The sequence below is a fragment of the Somniosus microcephalus genome, unplaced genomic scaffold (assembly GCF_052327205.1).
Source record: "Somniosus microcephalus isolate GS21.2 unplaced genomic scaffold, FLI_Smic_1.0 unresolved_chr2, whole genome shotgun sequence".
In the NCBI taxonomy this organism is placed as follows: Eukaryota; Metazoa; Chordata; class Chondrichthyes; order Squaliformes; family Somniosidae; genus Somniosus; species Somniosus microcephalus.
Window position 1 is genome coordinate 19,392,882 of NW_028225180.1, and position 17,958 is coordinate 19,410,839.

The following is a 17,958-nucleotide window of genomic DNA, read 5'->3' on the forward strand; positions in this document are numbered from 1 at the left end:
TCACTCTCTCACACTCACTCTCTCACACTCACTCTCTCACACTCACTCACTCTCTCACACTCACTCACTCACACTCACTCTCTCTCACTCACTCACTCTCTCTCACACTCACTCACTCACACTCACTCTCACACTCACTCACTCACACTCACTCACTCTCACACTCTCTCACACACACTCACTCACACTCACTCACTCACTCTCTCACACTCACTCTCTCGCTCTCACTCACCTCTCTCACACTCACTCACTCACACTCACTCTCACACTCACTCACTCTCACTCACTCTCTCACACTCTCTCACACTCACTCACTCTCACTCACTCTCACTCACTCTCTCACACTCTCTCACACTCACTCTCTCACACTCACTCACTCTCACACTCACTCACTCACTCTCTCACACTCACTCTCTCTCTCTCACACTCACTCTCTCTCTCTCACACTCACTCTCTCACACTCACTCTCTCTCTCTCACACTCACTCTCTCTCTCTCACACTCACTCTCTCACACTCACTCACTCTCACACTCACTCACTCACTCACTCTCACACTCTCTCTCTCTCTCTCGCACTCACTCTCTCTCTCTCTCACACTCACCTCTCTCTCTCTCTCACACTCACTCTCTCACACTCACTCTCTCTCTCTCACACTCACTCTCTCTCTCTCACACTCACTCTCTCACACTCACTCTCTCACACTCTCTCTCTCTCACACTCTCTCTCTCTCTCACACTCTCTCTCTCTCTCTCTCACTCTCTCTCTCTCACACTCACTCTCTCACACTCACTCTCTCACACTCACTCACTCTCACACTCTCTCACACTCACTCTCTCGCTCTCACTCACCTCTCTCACACTCACACTCACTCTCTCACACTCACTCACTCTCACTCACTCTCTCACACTCACTCACACTCACTCACCTCTCACTCTCTCGCTCTCACTCACTCTCTCACACTCACTCTCACTCACTCTCACACTCACTCACTCACACTCACTCTCTCTCACACACTCACTCACTCTCACACACTCACTCACTCTCACTCACTCTCTCACACACTCAGAGAGGGGAATGTTTGGTAGTGTTGGGGGTGTTAGGGAATGGGCCCTCTCCCCCTCTCCTACCTTCCAGCAGTCTGGCGATGATGGAGTCGATGTTGAGTTTCTCGGCCTCGGCCATGCTGAGGAAGCGGCTCCGAGTGGGATGGGTGGCGGGGCGCTGAGCGAGGGCCGGGCCGAGCCTGTGGGGCCTCCCGGGACAGGCCGGGGCTGCAGTGACGGGCTCTCACTGACTCACTGTCGGGGAGTTTGTACTGGCGAGGACGGGCCGGGTTGGTAGTTGGGCCGGGGATCGAGCAGCGCTGCAATGCCGAGGACCGGGCCGGGTTGGGGGGGAGGTTGTTCAGGTTGGGTTGGGTTGGGTCGGGCCGGCGGGCGCAGATGGAGCAGCGCTGCAATGACGAGTTGTGGCCGGGCCCGGTCGGACCTTTAAACAAAAGCCGCGGTCCCCCGCCCCGGAGCTCGCCACCTGCTGCCCGGAGAGCGCAGCGCACCCGGCCTCTTAAAGGGCGACTCCACCACCCGACACTCTTAAAGGGCAACTCCCCCACCCGGCCCTCTTAAAGGGCAACTCCCCCACCCGGCCCTCTTAAAGGGCAACTCCCCCACCCGGCCCTCTTAAAGGGCAACTCCCCCACCACCGCCTATTAAAGGGCGACTCCCCCACCCGGCCCTCTTAAAGGGCAACTCCCCCACCACCGCCTATTAAAGGGCGACTCCCCCACTCGGCCCTCTTAAAGGGCAACTCCCCCACCACCGCCTATTAAAGGGCGACACCCCCACCCGGCCCTCTTAAAGGGCAACTCCCCCACCACCGCCTATTAAAGGGGGACTCCCCCACCCGGCCCTCTTAAAGGGCAACTCCCCCACCCGGCCCTCTTAAAGGGCAACTCCCCCACCACCGCCTATTAAAGGGCGACTCCCCCACCCGGCCCTCTTAAAGGGCAACTCCCCCACCACCGCCTAGTAAAGGGGGACTCCACCACCCGGCCCTCTTAAAGGGCAACTCCCCCACCCGGCCCTCTTAAAGGGCGACTCCCCCACCCGGCCCTCTTAAAGGGCGACTCCCCCACCACCGCCTATTAAAGGGCGACTCCCCCACCCGGCCCTCTTAAAGGGCAACTCCCCCACCACCGCCTATTAAAGGGCGACTCCCCCACCCGGCCCTCTTAAAGGGCAACTCCCCCACCACCGCCTATTAAAGGGCGACTCCCCCACTCGGCCCTCTTAAAGGGCAACTCCCCCACCACCGCCTATTAAAGGGCGACTCCCCCACCCGGCCCTCTTAAAGGGCAACTCCCCCACCACCGCCTATTAAAGGGCGACACCCCCACCCGGCCCTCTTAAAGGGCAACTCCCCCACCACCGCCTATTAAAGGGCAACTCCACCACCCGACACTCTTAAAGGGCAACTCCCCCACCCGGCCCTCTTAAAGGGCAACTCCCCCACCCGACCCTCATAAAGGGCAATTCCCCCACCACCGCCTCTTAAAGGGCAACTCCCCCACCCAGCCCTCTTAAAGGGCAACTCCCCCACCACCGCCTCTTAAAGGGCAACTCCCCCACCTGGCCCTCTTAAAGGGCAACTCCCCCACCCGACCCTCTTAAAGGGCAACTCCCCCACCACCGCCTCTTAAAGGGCAACTCCCCCACCACCCCTCTTAAAGGGCAACTCCCCCACCACCGCCTCTTAAAGGGCAACTCCCCCACCCGGCCCTCTTAAAGGGCAACTCCCCCACCACTGCCTCTTAAAGGGCAACTCCCCCACCACCGCCTCTTAAAGGGCAACTCCACCGCCACCCGCCGCCTCTTAAAGAGCAACTCCCCCACCATCGCCTCTTAAAGGGCAACTCCCCCACCATCGCCTCTTAAAGGGCAACTCCACCACCATCGCCACCCGCTGCCTCTTAAAGGGCAACACCATCGCCACCCGCCGCCTCTTAAAGGACAACTCCACCACCATCGCCTCTTAAAGGGTAACTCCCCCACCATCGCCTCTTAAAGGGCAACTCCACCACCATCGCCTCTTAAAGGGCAACTCCACCACCATCGCCTCTTAAAGGGCAACACCACCACCATCGCCTCTTAAAGGGCAACTCCACCACCATCACCACTTAAAGGGCAACTCCCCCACCATCGCCTCTTAAAGGGCAACTCCACCACCATCGCCACCCGCTGCCTCTTAAAGGGCAGCTCCATCACCATCGCCACCCGCCGCCTCTTAAAGGGCAACTCCACCACCATCGCCTCATAAAGGGTAACTCCTCCACCATCGCCTCAAAGGGCAACTCCACCACCATCGCCTCTTAAAGGGCAACTCCACCACCATCGCCACAGCACCCGCCGCCTCTTAAAGGGAAACTTCACCACCATCGCCACCTACCACCTCTTAAAGGGCAACTCCACCACCATCGCCACCAGCCGCCTCTTAAAGGGGAACTCCCCTCTCGTGCACACACACACACACACACTCACACAGTGCCTGCCAGCCAGGATTTCACCCTCCCTCCTCCAAACTGCTGCCCACCCCGCTCCTCTCCTGAGTGAGACTGACGGCTGGTGGAAGAACCGACTTCCAGCCGTCCTCTCTCTGTCTCTCTTTCTCTCTGTCTCTGTCTCCCTCTCTCTCTCTCTGTCTCCCTCTCTGTCTGTGTCTCTCTCTGAGGCTGTGTCTGTGACTCCCTCTCTGTCTCTGTCTGTCTGTCTCTGTTGCTGTGTCTTCTCTCCTTGTGCCTCTGTCTCTTTCTCTGTCTCTGTCTCTCTCTCTCTCTCTCACTGTCTCTCTCTCTCTGTCTCTGTCTCTCTCTCTCACTGTCTCTCTCTCACTGTCTCTCTCTCTCTCTCTCACTGTCTCGCTCTCACTGTCTCGCTCTCTCTCTGTATCTCTGTCTCTCTCTCTCTCTCACTGTCTCTCTCTCTCTCTGTCTGTCTCTCTCTCTCACTGTCTCTCACTGTCTCTCTCTCACTGTATCTCTGTCTCTCTCTGTCTGTCACTCCCTCTCTCCCTCTCTGTCTCCCTCTCTCTGTCTGTCACTCCCTCTCTCCCTCTCTGTATCTCTGTCTCCCTCTCTCTGTCTGTCACTCCCTCTCTCCCTCTCTGTATCTCTGTCTCCCTCTCTCTGTCTGTCACTCCCTCTCTCCCTCTCTGTATCTCTGTCTCCCTCTCTGTCTGTCACTCCCTCTCTCCCTCTCTGTATCTCTGTCTCCCTCTCTCTGTCTGTCACTCCCTCTCTCCCTCTCTGTATCTCTGTCTCCCTCTCTGTCTGTCACTCCCTCTCTCCCTCTCTGTATCTCTGTCTCCCTCTCTCTGTCTGTCACTCCCTCTCTCCCTCTCTGTATCTCTGTCTCCCTCTCTCTGTCAGTCACTCCCTCTCTCCCTCACTGTATCTCTGTCTCCCTCTCTCTGTCTGTCACTCCCTCTCTCCCTCTCTGTATCTCTGTCTGTGTGTATGTCTGTCAGTCACTCCCTCTCTCCCTCACTGTATCTCTGTCTCTCTCTGTCTGTCACTCCCTCTCTCCCTCTCTGTATCTCTGTCTCCCTCTCTCTGTCTGTCACTCCCTCTCTCCCTCTCTGTATCTCTGTCTCCCTCTCTCTGTCTGTCACTCCCTCTCTCCCTCTCTGTATCTCTGTCTCCCTCTCTGTCTGTCACTCCCTCTCTGTATCTCTGTCTCCCTCTCTGTCTGTCACTCCCTCTCTCCCTCTCTGTATCTCTGTCTCCCTCTCTCTGTCAGTCACTCCCTCTCTCCCTCACTGTATCTCTGTCTCCCTCTCTCTGTCTGTCACTCCCTCTCTCCCTCTCTGTATCTCTGTCTGTGTGTATGTCTGTCAGTCACTCCCTCTCTCCCTCACTGTATCTCTGTCTCTCTCTGTCTGTCACTCCCTCTCTGTATCTCTGTCTCCCTCTCTCTGTCTGTCACTCCCTCTCTCCCTCTCTGTATCTCTCTGTCTGTGTGTCATTCTGTGTCTTTCTTTCCTTGTCCCTCTCTGGCTCCCTCTGTCACTGTGTAACTCCTTCCCACCCCACTCAATGGTCCCCACAGTCTCCCAGACCTTCCCAGAGATGGAGAAACAATTCCATTGTCGCCATTGTAATCCGTTGCCATGTTTGAGCCCAGACAGCAGGCACGGTGAGATATTCAAGTGTGGGGTAACAACAACAACTCACATTTATACAGCGCCTTTAACGAAATAAAAAGTCCCAAGGCGCTTCACGGGCACATAAATCAGACACAAAATTTGACACCGAGCCTCATAAGGAGATATTAGGACAGGACACCAAAAGCTCGGCCAAAGAGGGAGGTTTTAAGGAGCGTCTTAAAGGAGGAGAGAGACGGAGAGGTTTAGGGAGGGAATTCCAGAGCTTAGGGCCCAGGCAGCTGAAGGCACGGCCGCCAATGGTGCAGCAATGGAAATCGGGGAATGTGCAAGAGGCCAGAGATAGAGGAGCGTAGAGATCTCAGAGGGTTTTAGGGGCTGGAGGAGGTTACAGAGATAGGGAGGGTTGTAGGAGCTGGAGGAGGTTACAGAGATAGGGAGGGTTGTAGGTGCTGGAGGAGGTTACAGAGATAGGGAGGGTTGTAGGGGCTGGAGGAGGTTACAGAGATAGGGAGGGTTGTAGGGGCTGGAGGAGGTTACACGGATAGGGAGGGTTGTAGGGGCTGGAGGAGGTTTCAGAGATAGGGAGGGTTGTAGGGCCTGGAGGAGGTTACAGAGATAGGGAGGGTTGTAGGGGCTGGAGGAGGTTACAGAGATAGGGAGGGTTGTAGGGCTGGAGGAGGTTACAGAGATAGGGAAGGTTGTAGGGGCTGGAGGAGGTTACAGAGATAGGGAGGGTTGTAGGGGCTGGAGGAGGTTACAGAGATAGGGAGGGTTGTAGGGGCTGGAGGAGGTTTCAGAGATAGGGAGGGTTGTAGGGGCTGGAGGAGGTTACAGAGATAGGAAGGGTTGTAGGGGCTGGAGGAGGTTACAGAGATAGGGAGGGTTGTAGGAGCTGGAGGAGGTTACAGAGATAGGGAAGGTTGTAGGGGCTGGAGGAGGTTACAGAGATAGGGAGGGTTGTAGGGGCTGGAGGAGGTTACAGAGATAGGGAGGGTTGTAGGAGCTGGAGGAGGTTATAGAGACAGGGAGGGTTGTAGGTGCTGGAGGAGGTTACAGAGATAGGGAGGGTTGTAGGGGCTGGAGGAGGTTACAGAGATAGGGAGGGTTGTAGGGTTGGAGGAGGTTACAGAGATAGGGAGGGTTGTTGGAGGTTACAGAGATAGAGAGTGTAACGTCCGTGTGTAATTGAGACACGGACTGCAGAAGTTGGTTATAACAGGTGTTCACTGAATGGAGACAAAACTGGAACTACTATACAAAGTTACTACACAGGCTTATATACAGGGGTGGTCACTACTGGTACTGCAGTATACAGGGGCTGCAGAATATAGTTCCTTCTTCAAGGTACATACACTACACTTTGTCAAGACTGAAGGCCAGGCTGGGAGAGAACAAGAGAGAAGTGAAGAGACATTAAGAGGTAGTCAAAACCAGACGAGATGGTGATTGGACTAGCGGAGACAAAAGACGGCTCTAGATTAGGTGTGAAATGTGCTGGCAGAATGGGAGACAGCTGCCATGTAGGAGAGAAAAAAAAGGGGGGGAAGGGCCAAAACAAAGGTGTGGATAAAAAATAAGTAAAAATGTAATAGGGGCCGAGGTTATGATCTGAAATTGTTGAACTCGATATTGAGTCCAGAGGGCTGTAAAGTGCCTAATCGGAAGATGAGGTGCTGTTCCTCAAGTTTACGCTGAGCTTCCGTGGAACAATGCAAGAGCCCGAGTACGGTGAGGTCCGAGTGGGAATGGGGCGGTGAATTAAAATGACAGGTGACCGGAAGCTCGGGGACATCCTTACGGACTGAACGGAGGTGTTCCACAAAGCGGGCACCCAATCTGCGTTTGGTCTCCCCACAATACTGTGCTCAATTCTGGGTATCTCATTGTAGAAAGGATATTAAACCCATCGAGAGCACACAGCATAAATAACCAGGATGATGCCAGGTTTGGGAAACTACAGTTCTGAGGAGAGACTAAAGATACGGGAACTATTTCCACGGTATCAGACAAAGGTAAGAGATTTAACAGAGGTTTTTTCAAATGATGAAGAGCTTTGATATAGTGAAAGGGGAAAGACTATTTCCTCTGGCTGGGCAGTGAGTGACAATTTACATGTGTTACTGAGAGTGAGGAGAGAGGTTAGAGTTTAGAAGAATGAGAGGGGATCTCATTGAAACTTATAAAATTCTAACAGGACTAGACAGACTGGATGCAGGAAGGATGTTCCCGATGGTGGGGGAGTCCAGAACCAGGGGTCACAGTCTAAGGATAAGGGATAGGCCATTTAGGACAGAGATGAGGAGGAATTTCTTCACCCAGAGAGTGGTGAACCTGTGGAATTCTCTACCACAGAAGGCAGTTGAGGCCAATTCATTAAATATATTCAAGAAGGAGTTAGATATATTTCTTGAGGCTAAAGGGATCAAGGGGTATGGGGAGAAGGCAGGGACACGGTACTGAATTTGGATGATCAGCCATGATCGCATTGAATGGCGGAGCAGGCTCGAGGGGCCGAATAGCCGACTCCTGCTCCTATCTTCTATGTTTCTATGATTCCTGTTTAATGCCATCCCCAACCTCCGCATTACTGTTTAGGGGTCTGTATACCACTCCCACTAACGTTTTCTGTCCGTTGGTATTTCTCAGCTCTACCCATACAGATTCTGCATCATCAGAGCTAATATCCTTCCTTACTATTGTGTTAATCTCCTCTTTATCCAGCAATGCTACCCCACCTCCTTTTCCTTTTTGCCTGTCTTTCCTGAATATTGAATACCCCTGGATGTTGATTTCCTAGCCCTGGTCACCCTGGAGCCATGTTTCCGTAATCCCAATCATATCATATCTGTTTACATCTATTTGCGCAGCTAATTCATCCACCTTATTACGAATGCTCCTCGCATTAAGACAGGAACAAGGATGTCTTGCTGCAGTTGTACAGGGCCTTGGTGAGACCACACCTTGAGTATTGTGTGCAGTTTTGGTCGCCTTATCTGAGGAAGGATGTTCTGGCCATGGATGGAGTGCAGCAAAGATTTATCAGGCTGATACCTGGGATGGCAGGAATGATGTATGAGGAGAGATTGGGTCGATTGGGCTTATACTCGCTGGAGTTTAGAAGAATGAGAGGGGATCTCATTGAAACTTATAAAATTCTATCAGGACTAGACAGACTAGATGCAGGAAGGATGTTCCCGATGGCGGGGAGTCCAGAACCAGGGGTCACAGTCTAAGGATAAGGGGTAAGCCATTTAGGACAGAGATGAGGAGGAATTTCTTCACCCAGAGAGTGGTGAACCTATGGAATTCTCTACCACAGAAGGCAGTAGAGGCCAATTCATTAAATATATTCAAGAAGGAGTTAGATATATTTCTTAAGGCTAAAGGGATCAAGGGATATGGGGAGAAGGCAGGGACAGGGTACTGAGTTTGGATGATCTGCCATGATTTCATTGAATGGCGGAGCAGGCTCGAGGGGCCGAATGGCCTACTCCTGCTCCTATCTTCTATGTTTCTATGTTTCTATGAAGGAGGGTGTGTCTTATGAGGAAAGGTTGAGCAGGTTGGGCCGATACTCATTGGAGTTTAGAAGAATGAGACGGAATCTTATTGAAACATATAAGATTCTGAAGGGGCTTGACAGGGTAGATGCTGAGCGGATGTTTCCCCTCGTGGAGGAATCTAGAACTAGGGGGCATAATTTCAGAATAAGGGGTCGCCCATTTAAGACTGAGATGAGGAGGAATTTCTTCTCTCAGAGGGTCGTGAATCTTTGGAATTCTCTTCCCCAGTGAGCTGTGGAGGCGGAGTCAGTGAATATATTTAAGGTGGAGATAGACAGATTTTTGAATTGTAAAGGAGTCGAGGGTTATGGGGTGCGGGCAGGGAAGTGGAGTTGAGGCCAAGATTAGATCAGCCATGATCAATCACAGAATCACAGAAACCTCACAGTGCAGATAGAGGCCATTTCGGCCCATCGAGCCTGCACCGACACATATCCCACCCGATCCCCGTAACCCCTGCACCAACACATATCCCACCCGATCCCCGTAACCCCTACACCAACACATATCCCACCCTATCCCCGTAACCCCACATATTTAATCCCCTTAACACTAAGGTGTGGTAAACCACTGTTTGTATTCCTGTTTGTCCTGTTTGTATTCCACTGTGTACATGCCTGGACATGCCTCGGCTGACTCCTCCCACAGGTCCTAGTATAAAGGTGACTGCTCCCCAGCCCTTTGCATCCTGGGCCTGTCGACCACTCGAGGCAGACCTCCATTCTGTTGTTAATAAAAGCCTTTAGTTACTCTTCTAACTCTCGGTCTTTTATGAGTAATTGATAGCGCATCATAAGGGTCAATTTTTATCATAGCCAATCAACCTAACCCGCACATCTTTGGACTGTGGGAGGAAACCAGAGCACCCGGAGGAAACCCACGCAGACACGGGGAGAATGTGCAAACTCCACACAGACAGTCGCCCGAGGCCGGATTTGAACCCGGGTCCCTGGCGCTGTGAGGCAACAGTGCTAACCACTATGCCACCGTGCCATCTTATTGAATGGCGGAGCAGGCTCGAGGGGCTGAATGGCCTACCCCTGCTCCTACGTCTTATGTTCTTATGTTCTTTGCTTTGTGAAGGGAACATGGACAATGAAAACATCATCAACCAGCTGATTGGGCAGAAGCTGGTGAACTTGGAAAGGTTTGTCTTAACCTGTTGATCATGTATTATTAGTGAAAGTCGCAGTGAGCAATATGAACAGTTTAACAGATACAGTAATATTGGTGCACAGTCGGGTGGAATAGTTCATTGTTATTGGCAGATCTTCCATGGCGTTGCTCACAGGCAGTCTGGGGCCGAAAGCTTGGTTACTGAGCCCCACTCTCAGCTCCTCACTGTTGACCGGCTCCTCCCAGCCCTTGATTTTGGTGCTCACTCCCTGATCTGTAAATGTAGACAACCACTTATCATTGGTAGACCTCCCATGACATTGCTCATAGGTAGTCAATGAGTGTCAGCATGGATTTGTGAGGGGCCGGTCTTGTCTGACTGATCTAATAACCTTTCGGAGGAGGTCAGTAACATGGACAAGGGAGTGTCTCTGGATCTTGTATGTGTGGCCTTCCAGAGGGTTAAATTATGAGGACAGGTTGCACAGACTGGGCTTGTATTCCCTCTAGTATAGAATATTAAACGGTGATATAATTGAGGTGTTTAAGATGTTCAAAGAGTTGGTAGGGTAGATCGATAAAAACGATTTCCTCTGGCGGGGAAATCCAGAACAAAGGGGAATGAGCTTAAAATTAGAGTTAGCCTGGTCAGGGATGTGATGTCAGGAAGCACTTCTTCTCCCAAAGGCTAGCGGAATTGTGGAACTCTCTCCCCCCATATCTATTGAGGCTGGGGGTCAATTGAAAACTTCAAAAATGAGATTGATAGATTTTTGTTAGGCAAGAGTTTTAAGGGATGTGGAACCAAGGCGGGGAAATGGAGTTAACATACAGGTCAGCCATGCTTTGGCAGAACAGACTCGAGGGGCTGAAAGGCCTCCTCCTGTTCCTAAGTTGATCAAGAGATATCAAACAAAGACAGGTAAATGGATTTGAGGTGCAGAGCAGCCATGGTCTAATTGAATACTGGAGCAGGCTCGAGGGGCTGAATGGTCGGCTCCTGTTGCTTTAAATGTATGCAATTACTTAACATAATTGGTAGAAGGCAAACAATCCCATCACTGCCCATCGCCCACGCACCCTGTGCTATGGGTCATAACCACATGGACACCTGTTATTGCTTTCTAGCGAAACAAGTCAGTTTAACTTAAGTAAAGCCCAAAGGTTTTTCCCATATATGGTTTCAAGGTGAGGTCAAACCGTGACATCACAGAGTAAGCCCCACCCTCACACTGCGCATCACACTGAGATGAGACATCACTATAGCTTTGTAAAGTAGATAAATATTAGCCAGTAGGCGATACAACAGTTTGTGAAGGCAAGGGAGTTGGAAGGAGTCTGACCAACTCTCTGATCTGTCTAGGACTGAATGCGGTCGGCTCGAACATCTGAACAGCTTTGCTCTGTGAAGACAACACGAACAATTGAAACATCATCAACCAGCGGCTTGGACAGAATTCGTGAACTTTGAAAGGTTTGTCTTTCTGGGATGGCAGGAATGACGTATGAGGAGAGATTGGGTCGATTGGGCTTATATTCGCTGGAGTTTAGAAGAATGAGAGGGGATCTCATTGAAACATAAAATTCTAACAGGACTAGACAGACTAGATGCAGGAAGGCTGTTCCCGATGGCGGGGGAGTCCAGAACCAGGGGTCACAGTCTAAGGGTAAGGGGTAAGCCATTTAGGACAGAGATGAGGAGGAATTTCTTCACCCAGAGTGGTGAACCTGTGGAATTCTCTACCACAGAAGGCAGCAGAGGCCAATTCACTAAATATATTCAAGAAAGAGTTGGATATATTTCTTGAGGCTAAAGGGATCAAGGGATATGGGGAGAAGGCAGGGACAGGGTACTGAATTTGGATGATCAGCCATGATCTCATTGAATGGCGGAGCAGGCTCGAGGGGCCGAATGGCCTACTCCTGCTCCTATCTTCTATGTTTCTATGTCTTAACCTGTTTATCTTGTATTATTAGTGAAAGTCATAATGAGCAATATGAACAGTTTATCAGATACAGTAATATTGATGCACAGTCAGGTGGAATAGTTCAGTTTGTTATTGGTAGTTCTTCCATAGCGTTGCTCATAGGTAGTCTGAGTCCCGGAGCCTGGTTACTGATGGTTACTGAGCCCCACTCCTCACTGACCGTCTCCTCCCAGTCCTGGAGTTTAATGCTCACTCCCTGATCTGTAAATGTAGACAACTATTTACTGACTGTGACTAACTGTGTTTGGAGCTGTACTTCCAGCTTGTATCATTCCCCGTGAAAGTCAGAGTCAGTTACTGCAAAATCCGTGCAGATATAAAGGCTCAAATCCTGGAAACTGAAAGCAGGTCAGTTCATGCTGGTTGTTCTGATCAACTTGTCCTGGACACGGGGATAGTCTGTGGGACAGCTCAGCCCGACCATTTAAAAAGTCAAGAGCGTCCCTCTTGAAACCGCTGATTGGTGTTGAATGAACGGCTCTAAATAAGAGAGGCTGACAGGGAGAGTGAACAACTGAATAATCAGTTTCTCAAAGTGTTCACCAGTACTGAGAGCTCAGGGTTAAGACTCAAAGAATGTACTCCTGGGCAGTAATGCCACTGGAGCTGCCTTGACCGAGCTTGGTACCTGCCCACACAGCTCGACGCTGGCCCAGGTGTTGACTTTTTAAAGGGAATTTGATAAATCCTTTTACAGGTTATATGGTTTACTATACGAGGGGAGCGATAAAATGCCTGTCGTTGTCCTTGTTGCAATCCAGTGATTTTTGTCATTTCTTCTTCTGCCACAGGTACAGGTTGGTGTCAGGACGAGTGAGAGGAAATGGACGGTTTCATCAAACTACCAACAGACTAAAGTTGTCAGTAACAAAACCACAAAGACACCTGGATCACACATCCTGACATCACATCAATGCCAGCAGAGATACCACAAAGGAGGAAACAGCAACACTGAAATACCCCTCAACCCATCCATTTCTTTAGTGTCAACTGTACATCTTTTAATTTCTTTATTTGACGGCCAATAACAGATCCATTTAAACTCGCAGCCAATGATTGGAGATGGTGTTAAACCAACTCTTTCCCTTCTGGCACATTTCTTTCCCATTTTTAAAAATTTCCCACGCCCCTCTCCCTCCTCCCTAGTTCTCCCCTGGGCTGGACCTTCACGTCCAGCACTCAGGTCCCCGCATCGGCATCAAGCACCAACCCTGCTCCAACTCCAGGCTCAGTTCGGCATTGCTCGGGGTTAACTGCACTGGCACTGGATAGGGCCCAGTCCATACAGTCATCTCCGACCGATGTCGACCGGTGGTCCAAGTGTTGGGACTGAACAGGAAAGTCTCAAGGGTGGACGCTCCGGTTGTTGCCTCGATGGTGTGGAATGGGATGAGCTGGTTAAAGCCAATCCATCCCAGTCAACTACATCGGGTGAAACCCCGGTACCATTTGTACTGAGGCCTCCCAGGATAGAGGAAGAGTCCTCCTCTGGCACCAGCTGGTTCGGAGGTGTCCGTGCCTACTGGTGCCAGAATCAGGCTGGTTCCCCCAAGCGCCACCAGCTACTGTTGGTGTGTCCTTCACTAGAGGCATCTGTCCCCTCTGGTGACACCAACGCAGCCCCGGGACATTGTCTCCAGTTGGCGCCAACTCATTTGGGGGCACCACCCTCGGTGGACTCGACCCTACACAGGGTCACCTATGCTGTGGGTGACGTCCACTTTGGTGAGTGCAGCTGCAGATCTCTATTTATAGATCTGTAGCTCCCACCCACCACTGTGGACCCACCTTCAGCCGCTCCCTACGACACTCGAGAGGCACTCCCAGGGAGGGTGCGTGCGCTCCAGAAACCAAACTGGGAGCCTGAGTTGACTACGGCTTCCGTGCGTTGAGGTTTTTCCATGTATTCAAAACAAGGGTGACTTCGAGTCTGAAACTGTGAGTTCCGGAAGTCCCATCACTTGTGGGGGTTGAGTCTTTACCTGGGGTCTTGCAAAGGCCTCAGGCAGCGACCTTTGTTGGATTCCCCCTCCCAATTTCCAAGGCGGTTTGGGCGGATTTGATAGGCGCGCCCCAGTTATGGCCAAGGTTGACAGCCCCGCCACTCTGCCTCACAACTTAAGGTTCGCTGGTACAGCTGGTGAACTTCAGTCGTGAAAGCCTCAGAAGGAAGGGAACTGCCCAGGAAACTAGTCCTGTTCCACCCACCAGAATCCAAATGGTGGGACATGTGGGTCTGGCGGACCTTCCTGCAGGGTTTGGCGCATATCCCGAATTCCCTGCCATCAAATCCACTGGGGCTGGCTTCACTGACCAGTAGGTGAGTTGAGGGAGCAATCCCTGCCAGAGAGGACCACCTTCAGAGAGCATCTGCTGCAGCAGCAGACTGTGTGGGTGCTCTCAATGTAGGAGCAGGATCTATCGTCCAGTGGATCTTGCATCGCCACTTAGTTTGTCCTCACACCTTGGGGATCCTTCAGCTTCTGCAGATGCCCATTGGTGCTGAGGGCTTCTTTGGCGAGCAAGTGGAGGATCTGATGTAGCAGAACCTTCAGGCGTTCCTGAATTGACACACAAGGGTGGGAGGGCACTGCTCACTTTGTAGCTTAGCCCACCCCATCTACAGGCCCCTTCCACTCGCCAACACCAGTCCACTCACCATCACCATCCATTCACCACCACCATCCACTCACCATCACCATCCACTCACCACCACCATCCACTCACCATCACCAATCCATTCACCACCACCATCCACTCACCACCACCATCCACTCACCATCACCAATCCATTCACCCCCACCATCCACTCACCACCACCAATCCATTCACCCCCACCAGCCTATTCAAGGCCTTATCCGGAGCACAATGTCCTTTGTATCTTGCTAGCCCGTCATTCCAGATTAGGACCTGGAATGCAGGTAGTTCACAAGTAACATTCGAGACCCTGTCCAGCTCCACCTCCCCCAGCAGTGATCATGCCTGGATAGCCCACCTCAGAGTTGTGTGGGTGGGCTATTTCCAGTACTTCCCTGTGGAAGTGGATCACTCTGGATGTTTGGTTTGTCCATCAGAGGAACCATCTACTAGTGGGCATACTGGCAGGTCTTCTACCATCCACACTGAGAGCGAGTGATCGTCATCCAGAAGGCTCAACTGTTGGGGGTATTTCTCCAGTTGAGCCTTCTGGATGACCATCACTCTGCCAGTAATGTATCCACAGGTCTCCTTTGTCGCAGCATCTGAACTAGAGCTGGTGGTCCTGGGAGCACAGTGTTCTCCATACATTGGTGCTACAGCCATCAGCTGAATGCTTTGACATATGGGTGGGAGCCACATTCAGGATGAATGGTCTTCTCGGCCAGTGATTTCACTTGGCATTTCAACAGGCTCGGGGTGTGAACGGTATAATAGGACATCTCCACTTTCAGACTCGGTGCAGGGTAAGTCAGTGTGTCTGCAGACAGACAATATGACAAGGGTCCGGTAAGTCAACAAACAGGGTGGGACCCTCCTTCCTGGGTCCCTCTGTCAAGTTGACGCATTGCTTCCCATTGGTGCTTGAACGACGGGGTGACACTCTTGGTGCCACATTTGGCCCGGGGAGGACAACACAACAGTCGGCACACTCAGCTGCTCTGTAGTCCACCCTAACTAGTGGATGATCCACACTGAGGTAGTCCAGAACATCTTCAGGACTTGGGGGGTTTACCAGGTCGATCGACTTGCTCGCATCACCGGATAATCACCAATCTGCTGGAGGACCTCAGGCTGTCGGGGCGGAGGCCCGGCAGTCTTTCGTGCTTTTGTTTCTGGATTCTGTTGCTCAGGGTTGCCTGATCTCCAGGATGCTCCAGGAAATTGCAGCAGGTGGTGGTTCTGGTTAACCCTTTGGTTACCTCACAAACCGTGCTTCAGGGACACCCGGGTGTTGAATACACACTTTGATTTCAGGAGCCCACGGGAGAAATCCAAGTCATTTTTAGAGTATAGAGGACCCTACTTTTTTTAGGGAATTTTTCATTCTGACATCCTCCACACACTGCTGGACACTGTCCAACTGGTACTCAGGGTGAGGAGGGCAGACCGTGCCTGCAAGTGAACAGATTCTCCGGCTCCCAGGACAAATAGATCAAAGTGGGTGTTATTCATGGGTGCCAGCGCCAGATCCAAACAGTAAGCTGAACCGTCAGGATCTGGATTTGGATCCTGCCAGCTTCTGATTGATGGCCTGGCAGTTGAGATGGAATGCCCGTCAGATTAGGGTATACCAGCAGTGCGGCACTCATGGGTAATGCTCACTTTATTGTGTCTGTCCTGGTCATTTAAGCCTCTGTTCCCATACAAGTACCTCCACCCTCTTCGTCCTCTGTACTACTTGGTTAGTCGCCAGCTGTGTGTGCAGAATGCCTGAATGAAGATCACAGCTCCCTTGTCAGCTGTTCCCATGTCAGCTGCTCCCTTGTAAGCTCCTCTTCATTCTTCAAGTGACGCGGCATTTGCCACCCACCTGGTTGTCTCTTGGGTCTAGTGGGGAGTGTTGGTATGTCTTTTCCTCGTTCTGGGTTGTCTTTGGGTGTCAACAAACTGGGTTCTGGGGTGTGCTAAAAGTTAACACTGCACGGGAGTCGGGGAGGGAGGGGAAAAACAAGTGGGTTTGTCCTTCAAAGTTAGGATGTCTTAACAAAATGTCTTAACAGGGAAGGTCACGCCTTAAGAGATTTTCCCCAGGCAAATTGTGCCGGTGCATCCCGGTAATTAGATCCACGTTCCACCCCCAATTCGGCCTGTCAATGTTTAGGAACGGATGTTCCCAGCAAATTAAATGGTGTCACAGTTAACACTTTAAAGAAAAGATTGGGGACAGTTTTCGTTCAACCTGGAACGACAGAAATGGAAACACTAGACAACCTGCCAACCAGTTTCTCGTCATCGCTGAATATTGGGTTTGTGACTGCTGCTACAGAACTAGACAGGAGATTGTTGAAGACCAGGCTCTCGGGGATTGTGTTCAATTGATGTTAGCAGAGTTGAAGTGGGAAAGTAATTGTCTTAGAATATTTGGACCATAATGATCTCCTGGACTAGTTTCGATCGCCTAAGGGGGTCGGAGAGGAATTTCCCAGATTTTTTTCCCAAATTGGCCTGGGTTTTTATGTCTGGTTTTTTGCCTCTCCCAGGAGATCACATGGTGGGGGGTCTATATATTGCGATGGACAAGGCTGGATGGACCAGAGAGTCTTTTCGTGTACAAGTCACCTTTCAATAACTGAAATGTGAGAAGTTTAACATCTGAAAATAAACATGGATTGAAAATGAACAAACTTACTGTGTGTCTCCTGATTTGTGCACGGATCATTGAAGGGAACAGAAAGGGGGAGAGATGAGTTCTGATTGTCCCTGGGCTCAGTTACCGACTGGGTGAACTCTTTGAGCCACACACTAGGCTGGACCCAGATTGATTCCCCAGTCTGCACATACAAACATACAAAAAGACATACAAAAGTAGATGAAGACTATCAGGCCCATTAAGCTCACCCCATCCAGTAGACAGTATGACCTCACACGCTGCCGTCCCACCTACCAGTTACGCTATCTCTGGAAACAGACAAAGAAACATGGCCAATTCAGGAAAAACCTCTGGCCAATTGCTCTCCAACTCCCAACACATGACAATCTAAACTAACCACTAACTCTCGCTGTAGCTGGTAATGTCCTCTCAGGGACTGGCCAAGATCATACAGCACAGAAGGAGGCCATTCAGCCCATCGTGCCTCTGCCAGCTCTTTGAATGCACCATCCAATTAGCCCCACTCTCCCGCTCGTAGCCCAGCAAATTTTTCCTTTTCAAGCATTTACCTAATTCCCTTCTGAAAGTTGCAGTGGATGGAATTATAAGTTGGTGGAATTCTGTCATGTGATCCCCAAAGTTCCAGTAACTAAATTGCCAAATCCCCCAGTCAGTAAAACCTGGATTGGGCTTATTCAGTCACTAAAACACCAGTGGCACTTTCAAAGTCCCAGGCCACGTCAAGGAACTCCTCCAAACACAATTAACCAACAAAGTTGTGAATTGGTACAAAAACAAATACTGGTGGGGAGGGGCTGGGGGTGAAGAATTGAGTGGGGGA

General features: G+C 51.1%; 2 protein-coding genes across 2 annotated transcripts in view; one reads left to right on the top strand and one right to left on the bottom strand.

The window, feature by feature from the left end:
• Window positions 1-1,515, bottom strand: part of LOC147092230 (serine/threonine-protein phosphatase PP1-alpha catalytic subunit-like) — a 63,670-nt gene extending 62,155 nt beyond the window's left edge. Inside the window, 1 exon segment of the mRNA XM_085975894.1 lies at window positions 1,128-1,515. Coding sequence (XP_085832020.1) covers window positions 1,128-1,182 — 55 coding nt within the window. The 5' untranslated portion in view covers window positions 1,183-1,515.
• Window positions 1-17,958, top strand: part of LOC147092229 (lysine-specific demethylase 2A-like) — a 520,639-nt gene that overhangs the window by 195,822 nt on the left and 306,859 nt on the right. The window lies entirely within an intron of this gene.